General features: G+C 46.2%; 1 protein-coding gene across 5 annotated transcripts in view; it reads right to left on the bottom strand.

Annotated features, from left to right (window-relative positions):
• Positions 1–23,277, bottom strand: part of LOC146177052 (THAP domain-containing protein 11-like) — a 59,869-nt gene that overhangs the window by 28,702 nt on the left and 7,890 nt on the right. For 4 of the 5 annotated variants that reach the window (XM_084583076.1, XM_084583074.1, XM_084583077.1 and 1 more), the window contains one exon: positions 21,906–22,000. In XM_084583076.1, coding sequence (XP_084439202.1) covers positions 21,906–22,000 — 95 coding nt within the window. Of the gene's footprint in view, positions 1–1,714; positions 2,253–21,905; positions 22,001–23,277 lie in introns of those variants that run through there. The other variant, XR_014701602.1, reaches the window with a different exon arrangement.

Consider the following 23,277-nt stretch of genomic DNA (forward strand, 5'->3'; position numbering starts at 1 on the left):
GGACATTAAGTCAGTCCAGGAGTTCTTACAAGAATTTGAGGATTATCAGACGGCACTGGGTTCCCCAGACGACCTGGTGCTAGCGGAGGTAATTTCCGTAGCAATTGTTGAGAGCGCGGCGCAATGGAGACGCTGCCAGCCCGCCTTCCAGTCGATGGCAGAATTCACAGATCGCTTCCGCATCGAGTTTTGCTGCCCGATTACGAGCGCCGGATGCTTGAGGAGCACGTGTTGCGCACACAGCACCCAGAGGAGGAGCGCGCAGGCCTCTGCGGCACCCTGCTGGTGTTCCGCGCCGTCTACGAGGCAGGCACTGCACAGAAGCCATGCAGAGGCGGCACTGGGCAGTGGTCGCGGCGACCGCTTTGGTAGCCGGACGGCCAGTCCAGAGGGGCAGCTCTACGCCTCCTTCGAACGAGCCGGCCCGAGCTGCTGTCTCTGGCGGCGGAGGCTGTGATAGCTCAGGCGCGGGCAGGGCCCCAGCACCCCCTACGGGATCTGCCTCCTCTTTGGTCGCCATGGACGCCAGCCCGGAACCGGATGAGTTGGATCGCCTTCTGGCGGACGCCGGGTCGGACGCTGTGGGGGGGGGGGGGGGGGGGGGGGGGATGTGGGGCCCTGCTCGACATATCTTTAGAGCCCGTGGCGTGCCGCACATTCAAGGGCCGCGCCACATCCCAGCACTCCCTGTGCGCTGCCCTTTTCCTTCTCCCCGCTCGTTCTGAGATAACCGGTCCCGCGTGAGGGTTATAAAGGAAGGAAGTACACGACTGTAATCGAAATCAAAAAAAGTGACGCTGTTTCGTTGAACGCGAAGGCATGGGAACGCCCCTGTGCGGAATATAACAGCATGCCGCACATGCGACCAAGGGAAGTCAAACAGCTGAAAAAATCATGGGATAATCTGAAGCCAAAACTAAAGAAGGAAAAAACAAAACAAATCTGAGACGTGATGGCTACAGGTACGTTCTCGTCTTACTTTTACCCCACAAATTTGTTTGTTTTTTCTCCAAAAGAGTTTCAAATATATATTGCAGGCGGCAGACCACCTCCTGAATAAATCGACGACAGACTCGCCCGAATAGAGGCGCTCGTGACGCTGCGCGTGCTCAATCCATCTGATAGCGATAGGCAGTTGCCAGCCAGCCAGTTAGACCGTTGCGGACATTATTGGCAGCATAGTAACGGGGAACCAACAGCCCGACGGCAGTGACAATGGTAAGCGGAACATGATTTCTACTTCCACCACCACCGTTTTTCCAGTTCTACAGTCACTGTTGCGTATTACTGCTTGCAGTGCAGTAATTGCTCGATCACTGCTGAGTGCACGTGCCATTGCCCAAAGGATTTCTGGCCTCTCTATTATGAACCATTTAAGAATAAGCGGCTGGGCCACATTTTTTTTTATTCGAGAAGTTTGCCATATGGCATAAGTTAAGAAAAGGTGAAGTCCAGTTTCCAGCCACAGTTGTGTTGTTAACCCTTTCGCTATCACTAACGTACCGGTGTATTTTTGCGCTTCCCCCCCACAGTGTCACTGACATACTGGCACATTCTCTGTCGTGCATTCAAAACTTCGCGCCTGAGCGCGAAGCTGGCGTGCTTGGACAAGCTGCGCCATCTGTCAAATCTTCCTACAAGTTCATATTTTCACCGCACGTTGTGTTGACAAGTATATACCAAAGATTATAGATCGACCCCCCCCCCATCCGCCTTCTTTGCTCCACATGCACTACTCTGCCGTAAAAAGGATGGCTTCTAGCAAGACTTTTTTCATTATTTTGTAGACTACTTGTCCTTATTATGAATGCTGAGAGCCTAAAAGGCTTGCATGCTACAAAGCCAAAGGCAAGTCTGAAAATGTTCTTTTTTTTATTGCAGTGACATCGCCATAGTAAGGTGTGCGTCATGGAAACTGCTGTATATTTTGCATCCAAGGTTTATTAATTTGAGAAGCGCTGCAAATATAGGCTGATGCATTGCATTTTTTTTATAATGTCTCGTTTCGTGCAGCACGAAAAAAATGCTGTGGCAGGCCCTGGCGGATGCCATTAAGGAGTTCGTCAGTGGCCAAAGGGAATAACTCCCAGTCCGGCCATTTGCACATGGTGCGCGAGTTGGAAGAGTGAGCGCATAGCAATGCGTGTATTGTTTTAGTGATCATTTTAAAATATATTATTTTGCCCATTGCAGAGAACTCGTTGCTGTTCTTGATAGAAGATGCCACGTCACACCCACCATTCTACTTGGCCCTGTTAGAGTGACGGAGGTAAGAAACAATGAAATAGCTTGTTCACTTAACAAAACATGTTGCTAAGTTTGTGAAGCATAGTTTTTTAACAATTTATTCAGTGCTACATAAATGATGAAGACACAGGAAGCAATACACATGTTCTGCGCATAAGAAAAAGGCATGTACGGCTTCTGCAATCTAGAATTCGTTTGTATTTGGCGCGAGTGTCGCGCTACGCCTGCACCTCTGAACTGGCGCTGCATGAGCGTGGAACTTGCACGGCACTTGCTGCACACTCCACAAACTAGTTCACATCGTGCACGGCAAATTGAATGCACCTTATGTAAGCACTGAGTCGCACACATGTGGCTACGTCCTGCAGCACGTCCTGAAGCAAGAAGAGCCTCGAGCTCACTCTGCAAACAATGTGTGCAAGCAGGCACAACAACATGACATGGAATACCAAGTCTGGCAGTTGGCCCTGCACAAGGTTACAAAAATGTCATGCTAGGGAGGACGCCCATTGGAACTTTGCACTAATCAAGCAGGAACAACAAACAAATAAATGCTGGCTTTAGCCACATCTCACAGAAATGAATCCTCTCAACGATACAATACCATGCAACTGCAACTGATACAGTAATAAACTACAAACACCAAATACAACCAGCATTACTAAAAACAGCCAAGGCCAACAAACTTTTCAATGCATGTCAAAAACAACTGCACCGTCTCACTCATACAAGAACCACACTACCAGCAGAACAAAATTGCATCCCTTCTACTCAAAGACAGGGTACTTGCATCAGATTAGTCACCAAAATTGACATCGTCATACACAACAAAGACTTTAAATTTTTCAACTCATAGTCAAATCCAATCCACACTTTTTCACTCCTACACAAATAAGTAGTTTTTACACTGCAGGCCACGAATACAAGAAGTCAGTAGGGAGCAAAAAAAAAAAAAAAAGTTTGCCATCTGCAAATGTCAGCTATCCTTGTGGCAACAGATGAGCAATGCGAACTGGTTCGCCACGTACTCTCAAAAGAGACCGCTAGGGGAATTTCAGCAGCCCCCGGCTAGCAGTGCACAGGGCACGTCTGAGGCTTAGTCATTTCATGGACTAGGGCAGTATGCAAGGGTTACTAAGTGAAAAGCTTGTACATATGGGGCAGCAAGCCCCAAGGCACGAAGCTTCTGACATGGTGTCTATGCTGTGAAAGCAGTCTTCAATCGACCATGTTGAGACACATGACAGAAAGCGTTCACCACATATTCAGTTTATCGCTTGCAGCAGCGACAACTGACCAAGGGGGATGTCTGCTAAGGGTCTCTCTGATTAGTTATGCTGCAGCCACTGGCATTTACTGTGCAAATGGCTTATTTTGAGGGCCAGTCTGGCCATCACTTGTACCTTGGTCTGTTTTTCCCCTCTTCTTGCTTGCTCGCTCCATAAGAAGTAATCCCAATGCCAGTCCATCAAAAGCAAGACTAAATTTTATGCCCGCCATTGCAATTTTAACATGACCTGGCCCATTCCTAAACGGACCGGGACACCACCAAAATTTTATGTTATAGTACGTAAACGCATTGATAATCTATTATCCAATTATTCGTACAGAGCAGTTTCAGTTCGTAGTTGCCAGGTTTTACAAGGTGGGTTTCGTGTGATGTGTTATGCTGGCACATACCATGGCTTTGTCACGTGGTAACAAAAAACTGACGTTTGCCAGCAGACATGTTTGCTTGAAAAGTATCTGTATACACCTGAACATGCACAACAGACCTCGTGCAAGCCGCACATAATATCGTGGGGTGCCTCCGATTGGCCACATAGCGAGGATGACGATGATGAGAACAACCAAGAAGATGCAGCCGTTGCTAACCCGGCCTAGGGCAGCGAAAGACTCAGCAGTGGGTGCAGAGGCAACGTTAAAGGGACACTAAAGACAGCCAAAGATGGTATGAAAATCTAATAAACTACATTTGGTGACACTGTCGCCACATATCCGGCAGCAAAAAATCGAATAATTGCCGAGATATTGCGATAAGAAGTTGAGGTTTTTTCTTGTTCCCGCCGGTCGAATTCGAACTGTGGCCTCCAACTACGTAGTTGGAGTTAAGTGACGCACACTATGACGTAAGCGGAGACTCCGTGATAGCTAGCGAGCCGGCGCGGCCCGCGGCGTCGCATCCCTTAAGGGCCAACTTGGCAACAGCGTACTCGCAATGACGGCCTCAGCCGAAATAAATAAAACGATGAAGAGAGTAATTTACCGAGCGATGGGCCCATAAAGGAAGAAAAGAAAAACATAGAGCACTTGTAATGCACAATACTTTACATGTTTCTCTAGCTTTTGCGCTCCTTCTTGCACTGTGTATAAACAAACTGAGCCCTCGGTAATCGCAATGCTTCCTGACATGTTTACATACAAATAAGATTTAGTTACCAGCAAAATAGTGTCCTCGCTGCTGCACTTGTCAGTTTCGAAGCTTCGTCGCACTCTTTTCCTTCAAGGTTCGTGCTACAGCTCCGTGTTCAGCGAAAATTACGTCCACGGTAGCAGAACATGACCGAAGTGCCGGCGCCACTACATTTGCCAGCGCTGTGAAATTCCACATGTTAAAATGGATCCAGTGCACAGTACAGTGCGCATAGGCATCCAGAACATTAGTTGCAAGACGTGAGAGCAGGCAGCATGCGCCGATGATCAAGAAGTTGTTGTAATTTTTAGACCGGCAGCAGAAACCCTTTATTGTAAATTTGGCCCTGACATAAAAACTAGAAATATTTCCAAGGTTCATGTGGCGCGGCGTAGCCGAGCGGTTAGCGCCGAACGTTACGGAGCAAGCAGTAGCGAGTTCGAGTCTTGCTGCTTATGGCGTTGTTTTTTTTTTTTTACAAATCGATTTTTTTTTAACCTTTTGTAATGTATTTCTGGTGCTTCGTTATTTTTAGTTTTTACTTTTTACCCGAGGCCTTTTTTTTCGCCGGGCGACGAGCGCAATATATCGACGCTCTCCTTGGTATGAGCGGCAAGTATGCCCCTTTTGTTTACGACGCCTGCAAATAGCACGTTGAAGGTCTTGTTGACGCAGTATATGTTGGTCAGATGTGCCATGATTTAGTGAACAATTGAATGATAATGCGTTTTTCCTTCGGTACTTAGCATATGTATGCTTTTCGTGGCGTACGTAGCTGCAGTCAAGCGGTCAGGTCGCAGTCGAAGCGGCAACGGCGGCGATATGTTGGCGCAGAAGTGTGAACGAAGGAGTGTGTTGGCGGTAGCGGATTTCGCTCGCTCGTGCCTCCGAATGCTCAAATGGGAACCATCAAGGCGCATCTGCTGCTCCAAGCTCGTAATTCAGGCGCTGCAGGTTCAAACAAACTATCCGAGTGCGCACGAAATGCCTGAGCCGAAACATAACCAAAACTGAAGTGGGCGCCTGTGGCGCCTCCAAGTATATTTCTGTATTTGCATTGCAACGTTTACGTTGTTTTCTCGCCGTCGTTTACGTCTGATAAAAGCGTGTTATCATGTTTGAGAAAAAACGTACCACCGCATTCAAACATGCAACGTAATTCGCATTTGTCAGCCTTCGGGATCACTAGCGCGTCACGTGATTTGTAGTTGCGAGCCTCGGCCGTTTGGCTGTGGTGGCGATACCTGTATTTCTGTTATTCTTCTTTACTACCTTATAACAGCTCTGTTTTCAGTAAGAGTGGTCTTTTTGTAATCAGGAACTGGCATTCTATCGATGCAAACCCACTTCCTTTCTCTCTTTAGTGTCCCTTTAACTGGTGAGTAATGTGGCTAACGTATAGCTCTGCTGGCATTCTTAGAAAATTGCAATCGCAATGTCCCGCCGTTGAAGCGAGCGAGATCTGTCATAGTCACCACTCTAAAATTGTAATGCAAAACAAAACAGTCTTCTGACAAGTGCTATCGGGATGAACATGTATTGATCATGAGCTGAGTGGAATTGTTACTAGCGGACAGATATCTATTTATGTCCCCTCTCCCATTCCCGGTGGTTTATATCAATACCTGAGTGTGCCAGGAAAAAAAATACATCCCGTAAATTGAAGCGCCGGCAGAACCTGCACGTTTCAAGCACGAGGAGCTCTTGTCAGTCCGCGTGCCAGAGCCGACTCATGGCGGTTGCCACGTCGGTTGTCTTCCTAAGGCAAGCAGCAAGATCTAGCACGTGGGTCTGCCTCATCGCTCCAAAACCAAGCTCAGCCGCGTCAGTGGAAGCCCCATCCCATGCTGTAGATGCATCCTCAAGACTGTGTGGTCATCATCAAGTACAGGGCCACCGCTGACCTGAGGAACACCTTCCTAAGAGACAAGCTGAACAAAGCCCTGAACTCGCTCCTCAGCATTTCTGCTGCCAACAACATTCTCAACATTGTCCCCGGCTGGGAGCAGAATCTGCTCTGTGAAGGGCCGTGAAATCCAGACCTCGCCGATCGCCTGATTGGCAAATTTAACTTGCCAAGCAGCAAAGGTGCCCTGCCCGTACAGGAGAGCTTCGAATGACCGAAGATGTGTGCCACGGCATCGTCGGAGGCGTCGCCTACGAGGAAATCAATGTTACACTCACTGCCCAAATTGTCTGGCGAGGCGGCCAGATCGCCAGCATACACTAGCTTATTAAATCATCTGTCGCGGTCACCATCTTTGTGAGAAGGGTTGTCCCGTAATACATCTACTACAATGGGGAACTCACCCCCACATGAGAATATATGCGAACTAAGCCAGCATGCATAAAGTGTGGTACTTCAGTACACTGCTCGAACACTGGCCAGCAGATGCTTCAAGATGGACACTTTTTCTAACAGTGCCCACTGCAAAGTTACTTTCTTTGCAGCGCGAAAATGATACTGCCACTTCACTCTGTAGGAGACTTGATTCCATACATCAGAGTTTGTTTTTCGATAAATAGCCTAAGTAAAGGGAGCCATCTCCAGTTACAGAGGTCTTGGGCGCAAATAGGCGTTCAAAAATGACTTCACCCTCACTATTAAAGCCAATGCAAGCCTGGTCCTTCAAGACATCAAAATTATCTGTGTGGCCGATTCAGATGACAGCAAACGAACTACAAGCAAACATTTGGTAGGAATATGCGCTTTTATATGCTCTGTGGTATGGTCGGAAATACCCTGACATGAGTCTGCTGTTGAAAGCATTTTGTACGAAGAACTAATTTTTTGTCAGCTGATGGCATCTCATAGACAGCAGAGCAGGCAACAAAGCTGTGCACTCAAAGGTGCTATTTTTTCTTTCAGAACATTCTTATTTGTAATGCTGCATTAGGCTGAAGTGCACAGAAGTGAAACTTGTAGGGTAGATTGCAGTATGGAATCCGTAGTGCTTGCAGCCAAAGACAGCAGAGAACGGCACACACAACTACTGCTAGTTCAGTGCACTTGTGCATGTAATTTCTGCCTTCATCTATAAGTGGTACGGGTTCCAGGACGTGTAACTCATAATTAAAGTGTTGCATTGACCGTTACTCTGTGTTACACCTTAAATGGAGAGTCTGATGCTGACATGTCTATATCCATTTATGCAAAAGCACAGAAATGCATCTTGTGAAATCACTGTTGCCAGAAAGCAGCTCAGGCTAAATGCCAGCAGCTGCGTCTTGTGTTTTGGAATTGTTTGCCTAGACACCTCGGCCAAGCCTTAGTGGAGCACATAGCGTGACCAAAAGAAGCGTCGACGTCCCCAGCATTGAGGTGACTTTATCGGTACACCAAGGGCCCTGTAGGGCCGCGCCCGAGGATAATCACTTGCAGGTGCGCGTCTCTGCACGGCGTCGCCACCCGCCTGTCTGCTTCTGGTATTGTAGAAGCGGTCCCCCTTCTACAAGCATGCCGCATGTGAGGAGAGCCGACCGGACCGTCGGCGCCGGATTTGCGGGACAGTTTTAGACCGAAGGTCATTAATGGGAACATGCGTAGCAAAACGTGCTGCCAGGTGCTCGCATGTATGGCACCCTTCGTACTGGCCGGTAGCAAGCACCCAAAAGACCCTTCGGCCTTTTTTTTTACACTGCGACTTTGAGCAGTGCGAAAGGAAGTTTATCCTGTCTGCAGATGCGACAAAAGAGCGCCCGAAGAAGCATTCAGGAGTTGACCCGGGTATTGTGCTAAGAGCGGGCAAGCCAGAAGCTCCCCTTTAATCCGGCGCCAGGCCTGCAGAATGGCGGCTGGTTGATCTTTCCCTTTCCATGTCGTTGCTCGTAGTGGTAAACACGGGTGGCGCGGGGCAGTGCACTGTGGAAAGGATTCAGCCAGCAGCGGCAGCGTGGATGAGGCGGCGGTGTGCGGGAGACAAGTGGGAAGAGTCTCCCGAGAGGAGAGGGTTTGACACCCTCACTGGGGAAAGTGTTTCGCTGTGCTTTGTTTGTTGTAATTTGTATTGCTAGTGGGGCCAACCCATGGGGCTTTGCCCATCTAGCATATTTCCTTATTGGACAGTTGATGTGTGGGGCTGGCCTCTGAAAATGACCGCCCCTATTTCTTTGTTTTGTGAAGGTGTAAAATGAGACATGATCCAAGAGAGTTCAGTCCAGTCTGAGCTGGGGCTCCATGCGTAGGCATGTAACGCGGCTGTGCTGCTTAGCCTCTAACCAGTTAGGTCGAAGAGTAAAGTAGCGCAGTGTTGTTTTTTTTGTAAATTCATTTCAACTTCCAGCTCTCTGTATATATATGTCATGCTGTAAATATATGCTCTACCATCATCACCTTCAAGTACGCCTCCTGGTCTTCTCTACGCCGAACTACATAACAGGAAGGGTTTAAAGAACCTTCCAAAAAGGAACGAACGACATAAATTCTACTGGCGCAGCTCGACAGGGTTCGGCATGTCTCATCTACAAGGACAAGCATCGCACCGGCAACCACAGGCCATTCGACACGGAGCAGCGAGGAACCGTCAAGGGACGATTCTACCTCTGCTGCCCCCGACGCCGTTGGAGCGGACGCATCATCCGGGCTCTGGGCGGCAGACAACAAAAGATCTGCGCCGGGTGAGTGGATTTCTTGCGTTTGTTGAAGTTGGAATGGTGGTTGGTTTGTGACGCTTATGGTTGAGACGAGGAGAATGCTAGCAGCTAAAGGAAGCGAATCTAATCCTGAGAGTGACACGGGTCTTTGGGAGCAAAAAATGACAAAAAATTCGAGTTTTTGAAAAGGGCATTTTCGGATTCTGCAGCTATTATTCTCCGAGTTCACAAATTTTCTTCTTCTAAAAATCAGTATTTTTGACACAATATTGACTTTTGATCATTGCGCGCGATTAATATGCGCAAGAGCAGACGACAAAACGGCACATTTTCTATTCGGCGGTACCGCCGTTCCGACGCCGTTCCGCATCTGCCACAACACGACGATGCAGCCTTTGGACGTCGTCGAAAATGAAAGAAATGTGGAAGGAATGCTACAGGATTTGGAATCAACTGCAGCAACAAAGAAAAAAGCGGACATCATCAGCAACTGCGACGCCCGTCCCTTTGACAGTACAGACAATAGGTGCGTAGAAGATACATTCAATATTGTGTGTTTGAAGACCTTTAACGAACTGATGCCCGCAGTGCTGTGGAAAGTTTGCGGTGGGGACGTGCAGATGTCAAAAAGAGATCGTGAGTATGGTCTAGCCGTAAAACTCTGTTTTGTGTGTGAGAACTGCGGAGAGATTTCGTCGGCGTGGAGCTCGCCGCGCATGCAAGGCAACCAAAAGATAAACCTGTTTGCCGTGAACGTTCGTGCTGCACGTGCGATGCAAAGTACAGGAAATCGGCAAACTGCGCTGAATGATGTGTTTGCAGCGATGAACATATCGCACCGTGGCCTGCACACGAAAACGTGGCAAGGCTACATGAAACGCAAGCTGACGCCGGCAACGACGCGCGCAGCCGAGGAAGTTTACAAGGAGAGCACTAATTCAGTTCGGCAGCTCTACCGCGAGCTGAACCTGGACAACCCCGGGAACATTTGCGTATCATTCGATGGTTCTTGGATGACGCGTGGTCATTCATCGCACATCGGTGTTGGCACCGTAATCGAGCTCTTCACTGGACTCGTGCTGGACTACGGCGTGCTCAGCAACTTCTGTGCCGGGTGCGAGCGTGGGCCTAAAGATGATGACCCATCCTATGAGGTATGGAAACAGAGCCATTTGTGCCAGAAGAACACGGACAAAAAGTCCGCTGAAATGGAAGTGCAGGCTGGGCTTGTTCTGTTTGAAAGATCGTGGGAAAAACATGGCCTCAGGTACACTACTTTATTTCAGATGGCGATAGCCGCACATTTCTGGCATTGCAAGAAGCAGATGTGTATGGCTATGTAAAAATTGAAAAAGAAGACTGCATAAACCATGTGCAGAAGCGAATGGGCATGGCCCTGCACAATGCAATTGCCAAGCACAAAGGCAATGCACAGGAGAGTCTTATAACCTTGTCACACGTGCAGTCTAACCATGGTTAAGCTTGACCGCGGTTAAGGCTAACCGCAGTTACGGATATTCACACAATAAACCTAACCGTAGTTATTTTGCTAACCATGGTTACTGCAAACTGAGGTTGGCCACCTCAGTCAGGACCACTAACTGACAAAATGGCGGCCCCCATGTCTGAAGCAAGTAGCTCAGCTAGCTCCGAAACGTCCTCCCAAAAGCGTATTAACTGGTCTGTGGCTGCCACAGAGGCGTTAATACGAATTTGAGAGGACAATTTGAGCAAACTGCACTCAAACACGCGTAACGTACGCATATACCGCGTTATGGCGGAAGCGCTGAACTTGGGCTTGCCGGCGGGTGAAGGCCCGTTACGCCAAAGCAAGTTCGGCAAAAGCTGGAAAATCCGGTGAGTACCATGCTCCCTTCCTAGTGAAGAAACAATGAATTCTGTCGCACTTTGTGTAATGTGTAGGCACAGGCGCGCGAGCGAGGGCCGTCGCACTGTTGTCACTAGTGCATTTAGGCCTTGCCTGCTGTCTCTACACCGCGCTGACGCATTGAAAACAGCGGAAGACACGCAGCTTTTTCTAGACTAGGTTTTCATGAATTTACAGCGTCATTATCCCTGCGCGATCATTTATAGGCATGTGTATACTTCATTGCTTTATCGGCAGCCACTTCAGTTAGCTCGATATTAGTACGATATTAGCTCGATATTAGCCACAGATCCAGACGACGAGAACACGGCGCCGCGCTTGTTGCCATAGTTTTTGTATATATGGAGTTGTTTTTCAAACTGCGTGGGCGGTACATTTTCAGGTTACCCCATCGGTGCACGATAAAACAATTGTCCATTTCACGTACAGTATAGGTATCATTTTACAGATTCTGCCGTTTCCCTCTTGTAAATATTTACGTAGTCTTTGGCAGGTAAGAAAATTCATATAAAAAAGAAATAGAGGTCCTGATCTATTTCGGAGTGCTTAATGTATTAATGAAATTGCATGTGCTAATTGTTCCTGCATCGCCACACTACGTTTTCACGATTTTGCTTGTCATAAAAATATCAACACTGCAGATGTACATAATTGCATGCTGCAAAATTTCATTCATTCAAGGAACTTTTCTTGTGCAGAAAGCTGAGATGTTGCGGCACCACAACAGGTGCCAAGGGCATTGAATGGCCCTTTTACTGGACCCTGCATTCATTTCTTGGCTCACTGCCAATCAATGACAAGGACCTCATTGAAGAAAGTTTGGAGGTAATCGGATGTTTTCATTAGAATGCTAGTACTATTCATTGTGCAGCTAATGCTGTAAACTAGATTTTCGTGCATAATAAGCACGTATTCTTCTCAGCATGCCATACCATTTTTCATGTGTTATGCAGATTATTTAAAGGGAAATGAGGGGCTCGTTATTACAGAGTTTAAAGGAGCTGACAGTCTACGAGTCCAAGGCAAACGTTGGGGATTTTTTTTTTTTATGTTTGGTTGTTGGCATTTGGCAAGAGTCTTATGGTGATTATCGGGACAACAAATATTAAATAAAAAGTGGAAGGAAAAGCAACCTTCCGCTTTTCATTTAAAATTCTTTGTCCCGATATCACCATAAGACTAATTCTTGTCAAATACCAACAACCAAACATAAAAAAAAAATCCCCAACGTTTGCCTTGGACTCGTAGACTGCAAGCTCCTTTAAACATTTTCCATGTGATGTCACAGTACTATGCTGAAAATGATCGAAACAGTATACTGTGCCTGTGAACATGTTTTTTCTTTTGGAATTTGTTGTATGTATTCAATGATGACCTGCAAGGTGGCAGGGCAAGCTGAAACTGGTTAAATTCATACTTAAGCATGACTGCTATATTGTCGCTATATTTCTTTTAAATAAAGAACCATAGTTTATGAAAGGATGATGTGAAAAGTGAAGGCCCAACAACTTGCTACACTAAATTCACACATAAATAAAGTATGTACCAAGACCTCCTGAGCACTGTGAAGCCAAAGATGCAATATGTACAGTGCCACTCCTGAAGAAAAGAGCCTGGTCTAGAAATATGAAAAAGTTATCTCGGGCTCGCTCACTGCCTGCAATTTTTCTATGCTAGAATGAATTTAGTGACTTTCAACAAAGTTTATATTTAATAGGTACTGTCATTCTGATCCACCATTTTCCTTGTGTACACATAATTTGCAAATGCTTAATTTTAGAAGCATATGTGACAGGAAAAGTTTTTCTAGATTTTTACCCGCAAAGTGAAAACCAATCAAGTGACTTTCAAAATAAAATAGGCGACCTATCACGCCATAGTCACATCTTGTACAGGCCAATGCCAACTGTCAAGAATGATTTCTTGAAAACATTTTTTGAAAACCAATAATGAATGGAACATGCTACCAAACTCCGCCGTCAAATCGCAATCACCTAGTACATGTTTAGATAACCTACACAGTTTGTTTTATTTATATGGCAGAGTTTTGTTTTGCATAAATAGTGAATAGACTTCAGCGTTGTTTTCAATGCTTATTTTCTTATGTTGCCTTTTGTTCCAGGTTTGAATGTTGTGCCATTTAAACAGCCTATGCTCAGGGTTGACTATATGAATAAAGGAAATAAAATGAGGGATGCTGCTTGCCTGCTAGCTTTCACGTGTCGAATTTTGCTGTACTTTGATGTCAAGTATTTTGTTTGACATATATATTGCCAAAGGTTGGTGTCGCAGGTGGCATGAAGTACAGCTTGCTTTGATATTACAAGCTTTGTCTTTTTGCCACACACAGGTTGCAATAATTGACCAAACACCTGAAGATAGTGAGGTGGCATCTTGCTACCAAAGTGATGCTGACGTGCAGGCTACGTGCAGTGGCTGGCCCATCATACATGAGCAGCAGCAGCAGCAACAGCAGCATCACAAAAGCAAGCAGGAAGAGACCTGCTACCTCAGTGCTAAACAGCCTGCTGACACTGCACCAGCAAGCAGAGGAACATACAGCCAAGGCAGCCTCTGAGAGCCACGAGTTGAAAAGACAGCTTATCGAGTTGCAGAAAGACTAACAAAATGCAGAACAATATGCTCGAAATGATGAAAGCATATTTTGCTTCCAAACAGAATGCTTAATAAATTTTTCTGGAATCATCGCCTTCATGTGGTAAATGAAACAGTATATCAGCTGCAGTGTTCAGAAAGGCAATCCGAGAACCTCTGTGTCAATGCAGGATGTTATGAATCTTATTTTGCCTAAAATGTCAGTTTTGTTAGGTGTCTCCCTATACACTAAACATGATACTGTTAACTAGAACACAAGGTAAGTACAATGAAGATAGAAACTGAGTTTCGGCTAGTTAGCAGTTTTCCTCCTAACTACTTGAAATGATTAGTTCAATTGTAAAGCAAACCTAATCATTTATATTTCTCAAAACATCCACGAGGCAAATGTATACAAGTATTGTTTCTCATAATAGGAACACTCAAGGCAGTTAAGACATTTCAGCCTAAATTGGAAGCTATTCAGCTAGGCTGGGAAAATGTATCCATAAAGTAGCTTCGATTCTTCGTGCATGGCGCACTGTCTGCCTGTTGCACAAAATAAAGTCACGCCAATGCTTAAAGAGACGTTACATCAAGGTAGCACCAGTTAAATATTTCCCTTCTCTCCTAAGAGGCGAGAAAATGAATGGAATATAGGCCTCTATTTTTCATGTCTACTTCTCGACTTATGGTTCTTGGCTCATTATATACACTCGGTAGCGTACAACTTCACAGTGAAACTTGGGTACAGAAAGCACTTTTACTTCAGACAAGGAGCAAAATATTTCACAGCAGGGGGAAGCGGCAGAAGGGATTACAGTAAGTAGTAAATAGAAAGCACTGGAGCACATTTTTCACACACACGCACGCACAAAGAATAGCTGGGATGACAGCTATTCTTTAATTAAGCTTCTCACGCTGGTTCTAGTGGCGGTATATTTAGACTTTGTGGCAAGCTTTTACCAGTATTTGGGGAGGGTACTATTATATGTTTAGTATATAGCCTTTCTCTTAAGAAACAAAGCCTCACAACGATTCCATTTATGTTACCATAGCTGCAGTGTAGCAAAATTAAAGGTCTCAAAATGCAAATAAGTTTTTCTCAGTGCTGTTTCTGGACACTGTACTCAGCCTTACTGTGTTTTTTCTCTACACTGTCGCCGAGTGAAAATGACAAATTTAGCATCACTGCAGTCATATTGAAAAGATCAGGGGGTGATCCAACACTTACATTACTCTATCGACATTTTTTCAAATTGCCATTAAAATAGTATTGCATGTCAAAAATTTTGATTTCCTAATGGCATACACTACCTTGGCCACGAGTACTGGTGATAGATTCAGTTTCAGTTGACATATTCAAAATCCAAAGACAGTTTTGGAAATGGAAAGAGCATGACATTTTTGGTGAGAAATATCGCAGTGAGGCTACTGATTGTTCAAGTTACAATATGTGGTCAAACTTCAAATGCCGTTTTCTCAGTTTCATATTTTTGGTCGATCTCTACAGTCTTACGCAGGGTTTTGATAACTTCTTTTTAGTTCACACAAATAACTTTGGTACCATTTTCTTCAGAGAGAAATGAAGTACCCGATGACATTTTTAATTTTTTAGATTAGGCAATGGATAAATGTCGATTTGAGATTAGCTTAATGAGTTCGTTTCAAATAATGCAGCCTTTTACTCTCACTATAATATGTGAGGATAACGTGCCTTTTTGAGGAAAACGAAGAATGTCATCGGGTATGGGAAGACTTTGGCTATCAGTCCATGTAATTAAAAGCAACAAAATGCAATGAGAAAGTTCATTAAAGCTGCGTAAGAAATTTGCTAATTATGCTCTGGACTTTGTTAGATAACTTTTGATCTAAGACCACCAGCTCAATTATAATTACATTTTTGAAATCAGGAGAGAAAACCACATCTGTGTGCAAAGTTTCGTGAGATTCTAGCCATAACTAAAAAGTTAGTTTTAAGACCCTCGTCCCCCCTTAAATGCGGTCTCTGCGGGCGAGAAGAAGAAAGACGTCACCGCTCATTTCAACATCCCAGCGAGCACCCTGTCAACAATTTTGAGTGCGGAAGAGAAGATTAGAAGTGCTGTGGAGTTGGGAACAAAGGCTAAGAAAAAATTGAAACTGTCAACATAGATGATGTGAACAAGGCAGTGTTCACGTGGTTTTTGGACACGCGAGCCAGGAATGTGCCCATAAGCCGAGCGATATTACAACAGAAGGCGAAGGATTGATTTTGCGTGCATCTTGGGCCATGATGACTTCAAAGCAAGCAACGGGTGGCTACAAGGTTTCAAGAGCCGACACAATGTCACCGGGAAAGTCATCTGCGTCGAATCTGCTTCTGCAGACAGCGATGCTGCTGCTTCGTGGGTGGCTGACACACTTCCTGAAATACTGAGTCGCTTCGAAGCGGCTGAAATCTATAATGCCGACGAGACGGCTCTCTTTTATCAGACGCTTCCGGGCCACACACTAGCACTTAAAGGAGATAACTGCCACGGCGGAAAGCAGAGCAAACTCCGCGTAACAGTTCTACTGTGCACCAACCTCGACGGCACTGATAAGCTAGCCCTGCTAGTTGTGGGAAAAGGTTCCCGTCCCAGGTGCCTTAAGGGGACAAAGCGTATGCCTGTGAAATAAATGCCTAAAGGGCGAGTTCACCTTCACTGATATCTGAAGCCTTTCGGTTTCGTTTCTGCATCATTCGTGCGAGCCTTCATACAAAACCTGCATGTAACGAAAAATTGCAAACTTTTGTCAACTTCGCTATATCCAGGTCCAACTGTAGAAGATTGGCTCGCAGCATATGTTAAAGAGCAGCGAGCGGCACAGCTGCCAGTGACGACTGATCTGCTTAAGGTCCGGGCGATGCACCTATCCCTACAAACAGGGCTAACGCAGAGCGACTTCAAAGCGAGAATGTGCTGGCTGTCAAAATTTATTAAGAGAAAAGGCTTTTCTCTTTGAAGGTGGAGAGGGATATGCCAGAAGTTGCCTGAAGAATATGAAGAAAAGCTGCACAGTTTTCGGCGGTTCGTTTTGAGTTTGTGCCGCAAGAATGGCTACCACCTCGGCCAGATTGGAAATGCCGATGAGACACCACTCTACTTCGACATGTCTACCACCAGAACCGTTGAAAAGAAGGGGGCAAAGCAAGTGCGCATGTTGTCTTCCGACCACGAAAAAAACATGCGTCGCCGTTATGCTTTGTTACACCGCGGATGGAGACAAGCTGCACCCGTATTTCATATTCAGACACAAGACGCTCCCGAAAGGAATTGTGTTTCGGAACGGCATGATAGTGCGCACAAATGAAGAAGGTTGGGTGACTACAGACTTGGTCGCCGACTGGATCGATCACGTCTGGAGCAAGAGACCCAGCCGCAGTTTGGGCCTGCGTGCGATGCATGTCCTGGACGCGTTCCAAGAGCCATCTCGACAAACGCATCAAGGACAAGCTGGCTGCGTGCAACACCGACCTTGTCGAGATACCCGGTGGCATAACATCGCAGCTCCAGCCGCTTGATGTTTGTTTAAACAAGCGGGTTAAAGATAGGATTCGGGCGTTCTACACTGAATGGTTTGTGAGTGACTGCCATGAATTCACTCCCAGCAATAGAATTATGCGTGCTTCGCTGCAAGACTTCACTGGATGGGCGAAAGATGAGTGGTGCATGATACCGTCTGCCACGGTCAGCAAAGGCCTTTCAAAAATGTGGAATATCGAATGCCATGGACAACACCGAGGATGAAATGCTTTGATCCGTCAACAGCGATAAGGAGTCGTCTGAGAGCGACGACGAGTGAACCTTGTTCTGGCATAGTGAAAACAATCTTGGCAAGATAAGCCGTTTTCTTTTGCGTGCGTGTTTTTTAATATTACAACATTAGTGCATCGGGATTAAATCTTTGCTTTGCCAAAAGAGACGAAGTTGTATTGCTGTATGAAAGCATGAGGTGCCCGGAATGTTTTTTTTTTTTGTCACGTAAAACAGGTCCGCGTTACAATCGAGGGCACGTTAGATTGTTGTTACAGTGCAAAGCTTTCCACAAGCAGCAAACATGTAAATTATTATAAAACAAAAACTAATGATGATATCTTTATGAAACTTTACATCTGTCTTTCTATTGGAATCTGCAGTGTGTGCCAAATTTCAGTCCATTCTGTGGAGAAACAAAAAAGTTAGTTCTGATCCCCTCCTCCTGCCTTAAGAAGACGGGGATCTCCAACGCACTGGATGGGAGCCAAGACAACATGCTGTGGAATTCAAAGAAAGCGAGTGATGAGTGTGATCTCGGACTCTGAATCGGGCGAGCAGAGAAGCATCAGCGACATGTCTGTAAATAAATTTTTTTTGCGTGTGTGCAATCGACGCCTCTCGTCTGTTGAATGAAAGGTAAGTAAGTAGCTTTCAGTTTTATGGTCGATTTATTGGCAATTATGTGAGGGTCGTCATGTTCTCAACATATGTTAAATTTAAAGCATGAAAATGAGAGTAAAAAATTTCCTGAAATTTTACCGTGAGTAATAGGCGCACCCCAATCTTTGAGCCAGATTTTCCGGAAAAAAAAAGTGCGCCTAATAATGGCATATATACGGTATTCAGAAAGTTTTCTACCACTTAACAAAACACATGACACTTTGATTCTAAAGTTATTTGTGGTACAGGGAAAAGGAATGCAGATATAGAACCAGTGCATAAAACTTTTAAACGATTGAAGCCTTATCTAAATACAGTAGAACCTCGTTGATACGTTCCCAGTTCGTACGATTTCCCGGTTCATACGATCAAAATCGAGAGCACGAAAAAATGCCCCATAAAGTTACATGTATTTGTTTCCCGGTTTATACGTTCCCGGATTGCACGATTTCCCGGTAAATACGTTCAGACTTTAGTGAAACAATACGTTTTGCGACGAAAAGAAGAAAACGATTTGGCAAGGCGTAAATCGCCGCCGTGGCGGTTTCTCCGCAGTGCTCCGCTCGGCGCGGTCGCATGTCAACGGCGCTGCCCCACCATGGAGGAGGAAGCGTGCGGCAATATCCGTGAAGCCTAGCCATAAAAAATAAAAGGGAGCGAGTCGGCCCCTACATGTTAGACCACGTGATAGCGTGCGGTGATATGCGAGTAGGCACTGCGCGGGTAGCGCGGGGTCCGCCGCGCGCGCAGCACCCAGCAGCCCACACAGCAGACCACGGTGCAGCAGACAGCCGCGCGCACTAAAACATACCGACGTCAAAACATTGGGTCTAACTAGGAGAGCAAAAAAACGGGGGAGGGAGCGGCTTCATCGACGCTTGGCTTGCGAAGGCTGGCCGCGTGACGTCATGCTTCCTCCTAGCTTTTCCTTCCTCCATGTGCCCCACCTCCTTCAGTCCCTCCAATTCCTAGCAGAGTTAGTATGTTCACTGTATGCAGCAAACAGAAAGCGCTCGCGATATCGCTTGGTTTCCGCCAGTCAAGCGAGCACCACTCTGGTTGCTTTTATAGCCGGTAAACAGCACCACAAGCTCTGGTTGCGTAATCGGGACGCACAAGCCTGTCAAAATTTTATCTCCTAATCTACCGCAGGTTTGACTGCAGCTTTGTTTTGGCCGACGCGGGTTATTTTCACGATTGCCTACTTTTAAAGCTCCCAGACACTACTATTGCTACTATCATCCTCAGTTCCCACCACCCTGCGATCGGACGAATAGCATTAGCTACCGATTCTCATTTCCACCTTCCTGCGTCGTTTGCTGGCTGCCATGGCGTCTAGTAAGCGTAAGCCGTTGTCCTTGAAGGAGAAGTTGAACATCTTGGCAGTCGTCGACGCAAATCCGAAAAAGAAGCGAATCGACATTGCAAATGACCTCGGACTGCCAGCATCAACTGTCAACACGATCGTGTCGAAGCGGAAGGAGATCGAAGGCAACGTATTGGTGTTTGGCGCAGAGACAAAACAGGTCCGTGGAGCCAGGCATGGGGAGCTGGAAGAAGCACTTGTGAAGTGGTTCAAACAAGCGAGGGCGTCCGGTGTCAACTTTGACGGAAGTATTCTTCGCGACATAGCATTGGAAATTGCAGATGTGCTTGAAATTGATGACTTCGCCGCCTCGAATGGCTGGATTAGCCGCTTTCGTGCTCGGCATGCCATCACGTATCGCCAAGTGAACGGCGAAGCGGCAAGTGTTAATCCAGCTGACATCGAAGACTGGATTTCGTTACTGCCTGAAATTTGGATGCACACGATCCACGAGGCGTGTACAATGCTGATGAACTGGGACTGTTCTTCAAGGTACAACCGAACAAAACGCTGTGCCTGAAAGGCGACGATTGTCACGGCGGCAAAGTAAGCAAAGACCGTGTAATGGTCCTTTTATGCTGCAATAAAGATGGGAGCGATATGCTCAAGCCTTGGGTAATTGGGAAAGCCAAGAAGCTGCGCTGTTTGCGCAATATCGCACATTTGCCTTGTGTTTATAAAAATAACACAAAGGCGTGGATGACGTGCAGCATTTTTGAAGTGTTCCTTCGGTACCTCGACGGACGACTCGGATCGAGAGGAAGGAACGGGCTGCTGTTTCTAGACAATTGCGCGGCCCACCCGAAGGACACTTCTTTTCTTCGAAAGTCCGCGTCATTTTTCTTCCGAGCAACACGAGTCATCTGCAGCCCTTAGACGCCGGGATTATAAAAAACGTGAAACACTTGTATAGAAAGTGCATTGTGCGACGATTCCTGGTTCGTGTTTCACAACAGCAGGACCCGGGGAATTTGTCGTTGCTAGACGCAATGCACTACTTGATCAGTTCGTGGGAAAGCGTAACAAGCGAAACTGTGCGTAACTGCTTTCACAAGTGCGGTTTTCGGCGCGTGCCAGGGGCCGAGGAGACCCAGGAGCCCAGCAACGACAGTGCAGAGATCGACGAACAAGAGTTTCGGTCAACCGGTGCCGATGGCTTATTTGCATATTTAGTTGCTGTCGACGACAACGTGCCGACCAGCGAGTCGCAAAGCGTAGCCGAAAATGTGGCCGAGGTACGAGGCGGCGAAGCGTCTGATAGCGACCAAGACGACGACGAGGACATCCTGACTACTGTCGCCCAGGCCGCCGCCGGACTTGATGCGCTGCGGAGCTTTTTCCGCGACAAAGAGAACAGCGCTGCAGATAAAAACATGCGTGAGCTAGAAAAGCAGCTCTACCTTGCTAATGGTCGCACCCTTCATCAGCGAACGCTGGTCGGCTGCTTTAAGCAGTCAGAATGGAAATAAATGCCCTTGCATATCGTTCTCGAGTCTTGATTTTCAGAAATCAAGGTGAGTTTCGATCATACGTTTTCCCGGATAATACGTTTTTTTCTTGCATTTAAAAAAAACTTATCAACTAGGTTTTACTGTACATCCACACAAATGAAACGATAGCAGAACAGGGGTGTCGGCCCTTAAAAACTGTGGAAGACTTAGTCAATAAAACAGACCACGATAAACTTGAGAAGCCAGATAACGATGGTGAACACCGACGAGTGTGACCAGCAGCTGTCAATGGCTGGAACCCTCAGTGTTCTTGATCTCCTGCACAGCGCCGTAAGTACCGGCAGCGCAAGCGACTAAGCCACTGTAGGTTTCTATGAGTGTCAGATGGGCCTTCTAGAGGCATCAAAGGCAGGAAAGTGTAGACAAGAATTACCGACTTTTCTCAGCCAGCAGTAGTTCAGCAGCATAATGAAGTTTGTTTTCATTTGCAGCACACTGAAGTTGGCTTACTCTGGATCATATGAATTCGGCATGATACGAATAACCGGCCCACTCTTGAGGAATCTATCATCAAGGTCCCACTGCAGCTTGAATGATCTTGATCATGCCAAGATACCACCAACCTTCTATTATTTAAAGGCACAGTCCTGATTGTTACTGACAACTAGAGTGCACTACTTTTTTTTGCCTCTAAGCACCACGGTATGCTGGCAGCCCGCAGGTTTGGAAATGATTCAGTGCCAAGAGTGGCCATACGGGGAGTCATGTGACAGCTAGTCTGCAGGTGTCCGCGGGCCAATAATGGTCCAGTGTCTAAATTGGTCTTAAGGGGAAGGCTGGGTTGCCCCGGGTTCATTAGGCGCCAGGCAAAAGCGTCCTGCCAGGAAAAAGAAAAGCATCCTGGGCTCACCGAACACTATTCCAGAGGTGCTCATCTTTCGGCCCGGAAGACTTTGGCGTTGGGGGCACATCAGGCAGGGAGGGGACTTGTGGAAGCAGTAGCACCTGTAAATAAATGTTGCCTCAATACCAATTTGTTTTTACCCCTGCATGGTGCCACATGTTGGCGGCAAATAAAAGGCACACAAAGCTTGTGCTACGTCTGAAGACACCTGCCCCATCAAATTTTACCGATACAATGCACCACATTCTTCTGGATTTACCGAGCTGCTAGGCTTAGCGAGTTTGCCTTGGTTCACTGCCATGGAGGCCCGACATCAGAAAGCACGGAAGGTTAAAATGGGGTTTCCCGGCTCGGCCTTGATTGGCTAAGGCTGACTGATTTCGTCTTGTCGAAAAAAAACGTCTTTATCACTGATACTTTTAAATTAGTTTTGTACAACAATACCCCTTTTCGGTGAATAAAATGCTGTTGTTACATTTTCTATATATAAATGCCGGCTCCGCTGCGTTGTTAAAGCCCCAATCAAAACTAGCTGGTTGATTCGTAAAGTAAAGAGTGAATTATAAAGCGCAATAAAATCCACCATTGAGTAAAGCAACTCAGCTGCCTAGAGTACAAAACATACTCGTCACAAAGGTTCCAGCAGCACTTGCCCTTTGCTATAATCATCATATGGCAAACACCCCAGGAACCGTGTGCCAGAAGTCCCATGCAAGAATCATTGTGCCAAAAACGCCAGGTAGGTGTCAATCCTATTCTTCAGCCTCTCGTCCTGTAACCTTGGAAAGCTGCGTGCACTTGTTCACAACAGACTAAATTTTATTCTATGGTTTCTTTTCCACACCCACATAAAAGATTCCCTGCCCTAGTAGCTCAGAGGTTAGAGCGATCTACTGCTGAACCCGGAGATGTGGGATCAAATCCCAGCCATCTTAGCCTCTTTTCAGAGCACGTTAAAGAACCCCAGGTGGTCGAAATTTCTGGAGCCCTTCACTACAGCATCTCTCATAGCCCGAGTCGCAATGGGACATTAAAGGCTATAATCAAAACACACACAGAGTATGAAAGAAAGTGCAAGATAGCACTGCATCGATGGGCGGCCTTTTTTTTTTTTTTTTTCATGTGTGTAGATTTCATTTCTATCAAAGTAATCATTTCATCCTCCTTTCAGACAATGTTAAAATTTGTGTGGATTTGTTTTAATGGTACAATGAAGACCACTTACAATGTAATCGCTTAAATTAAGGACCTGTAATAAAGCGGTTTTTACCAGCCACAGGTCTGCCTCCCATAGGACTTAAAGTCACACTGCTTATTATATGGTTGCACGAGGTGGAATAAGTGCAATTTTAAAATCAGCTCAGTGACAATGGGGAAC

Source organism: Amblyomma maculatum, chromosome 10, assembly GCF_055883805.1.
Source record: "Amblyomma maculatum isolate TAMU_Amacu chromosome 10, ASM5588380v1, whole genome shotgun sequence".
In the NCBI taxonomy this organism is placed as follows: domain Eukaryota; kingdom Metazoa; phylum Arthropoda; class Arachnida; order Ixodida; family Ixodidae; genus Amblyomma; species Amblyomma maculatum.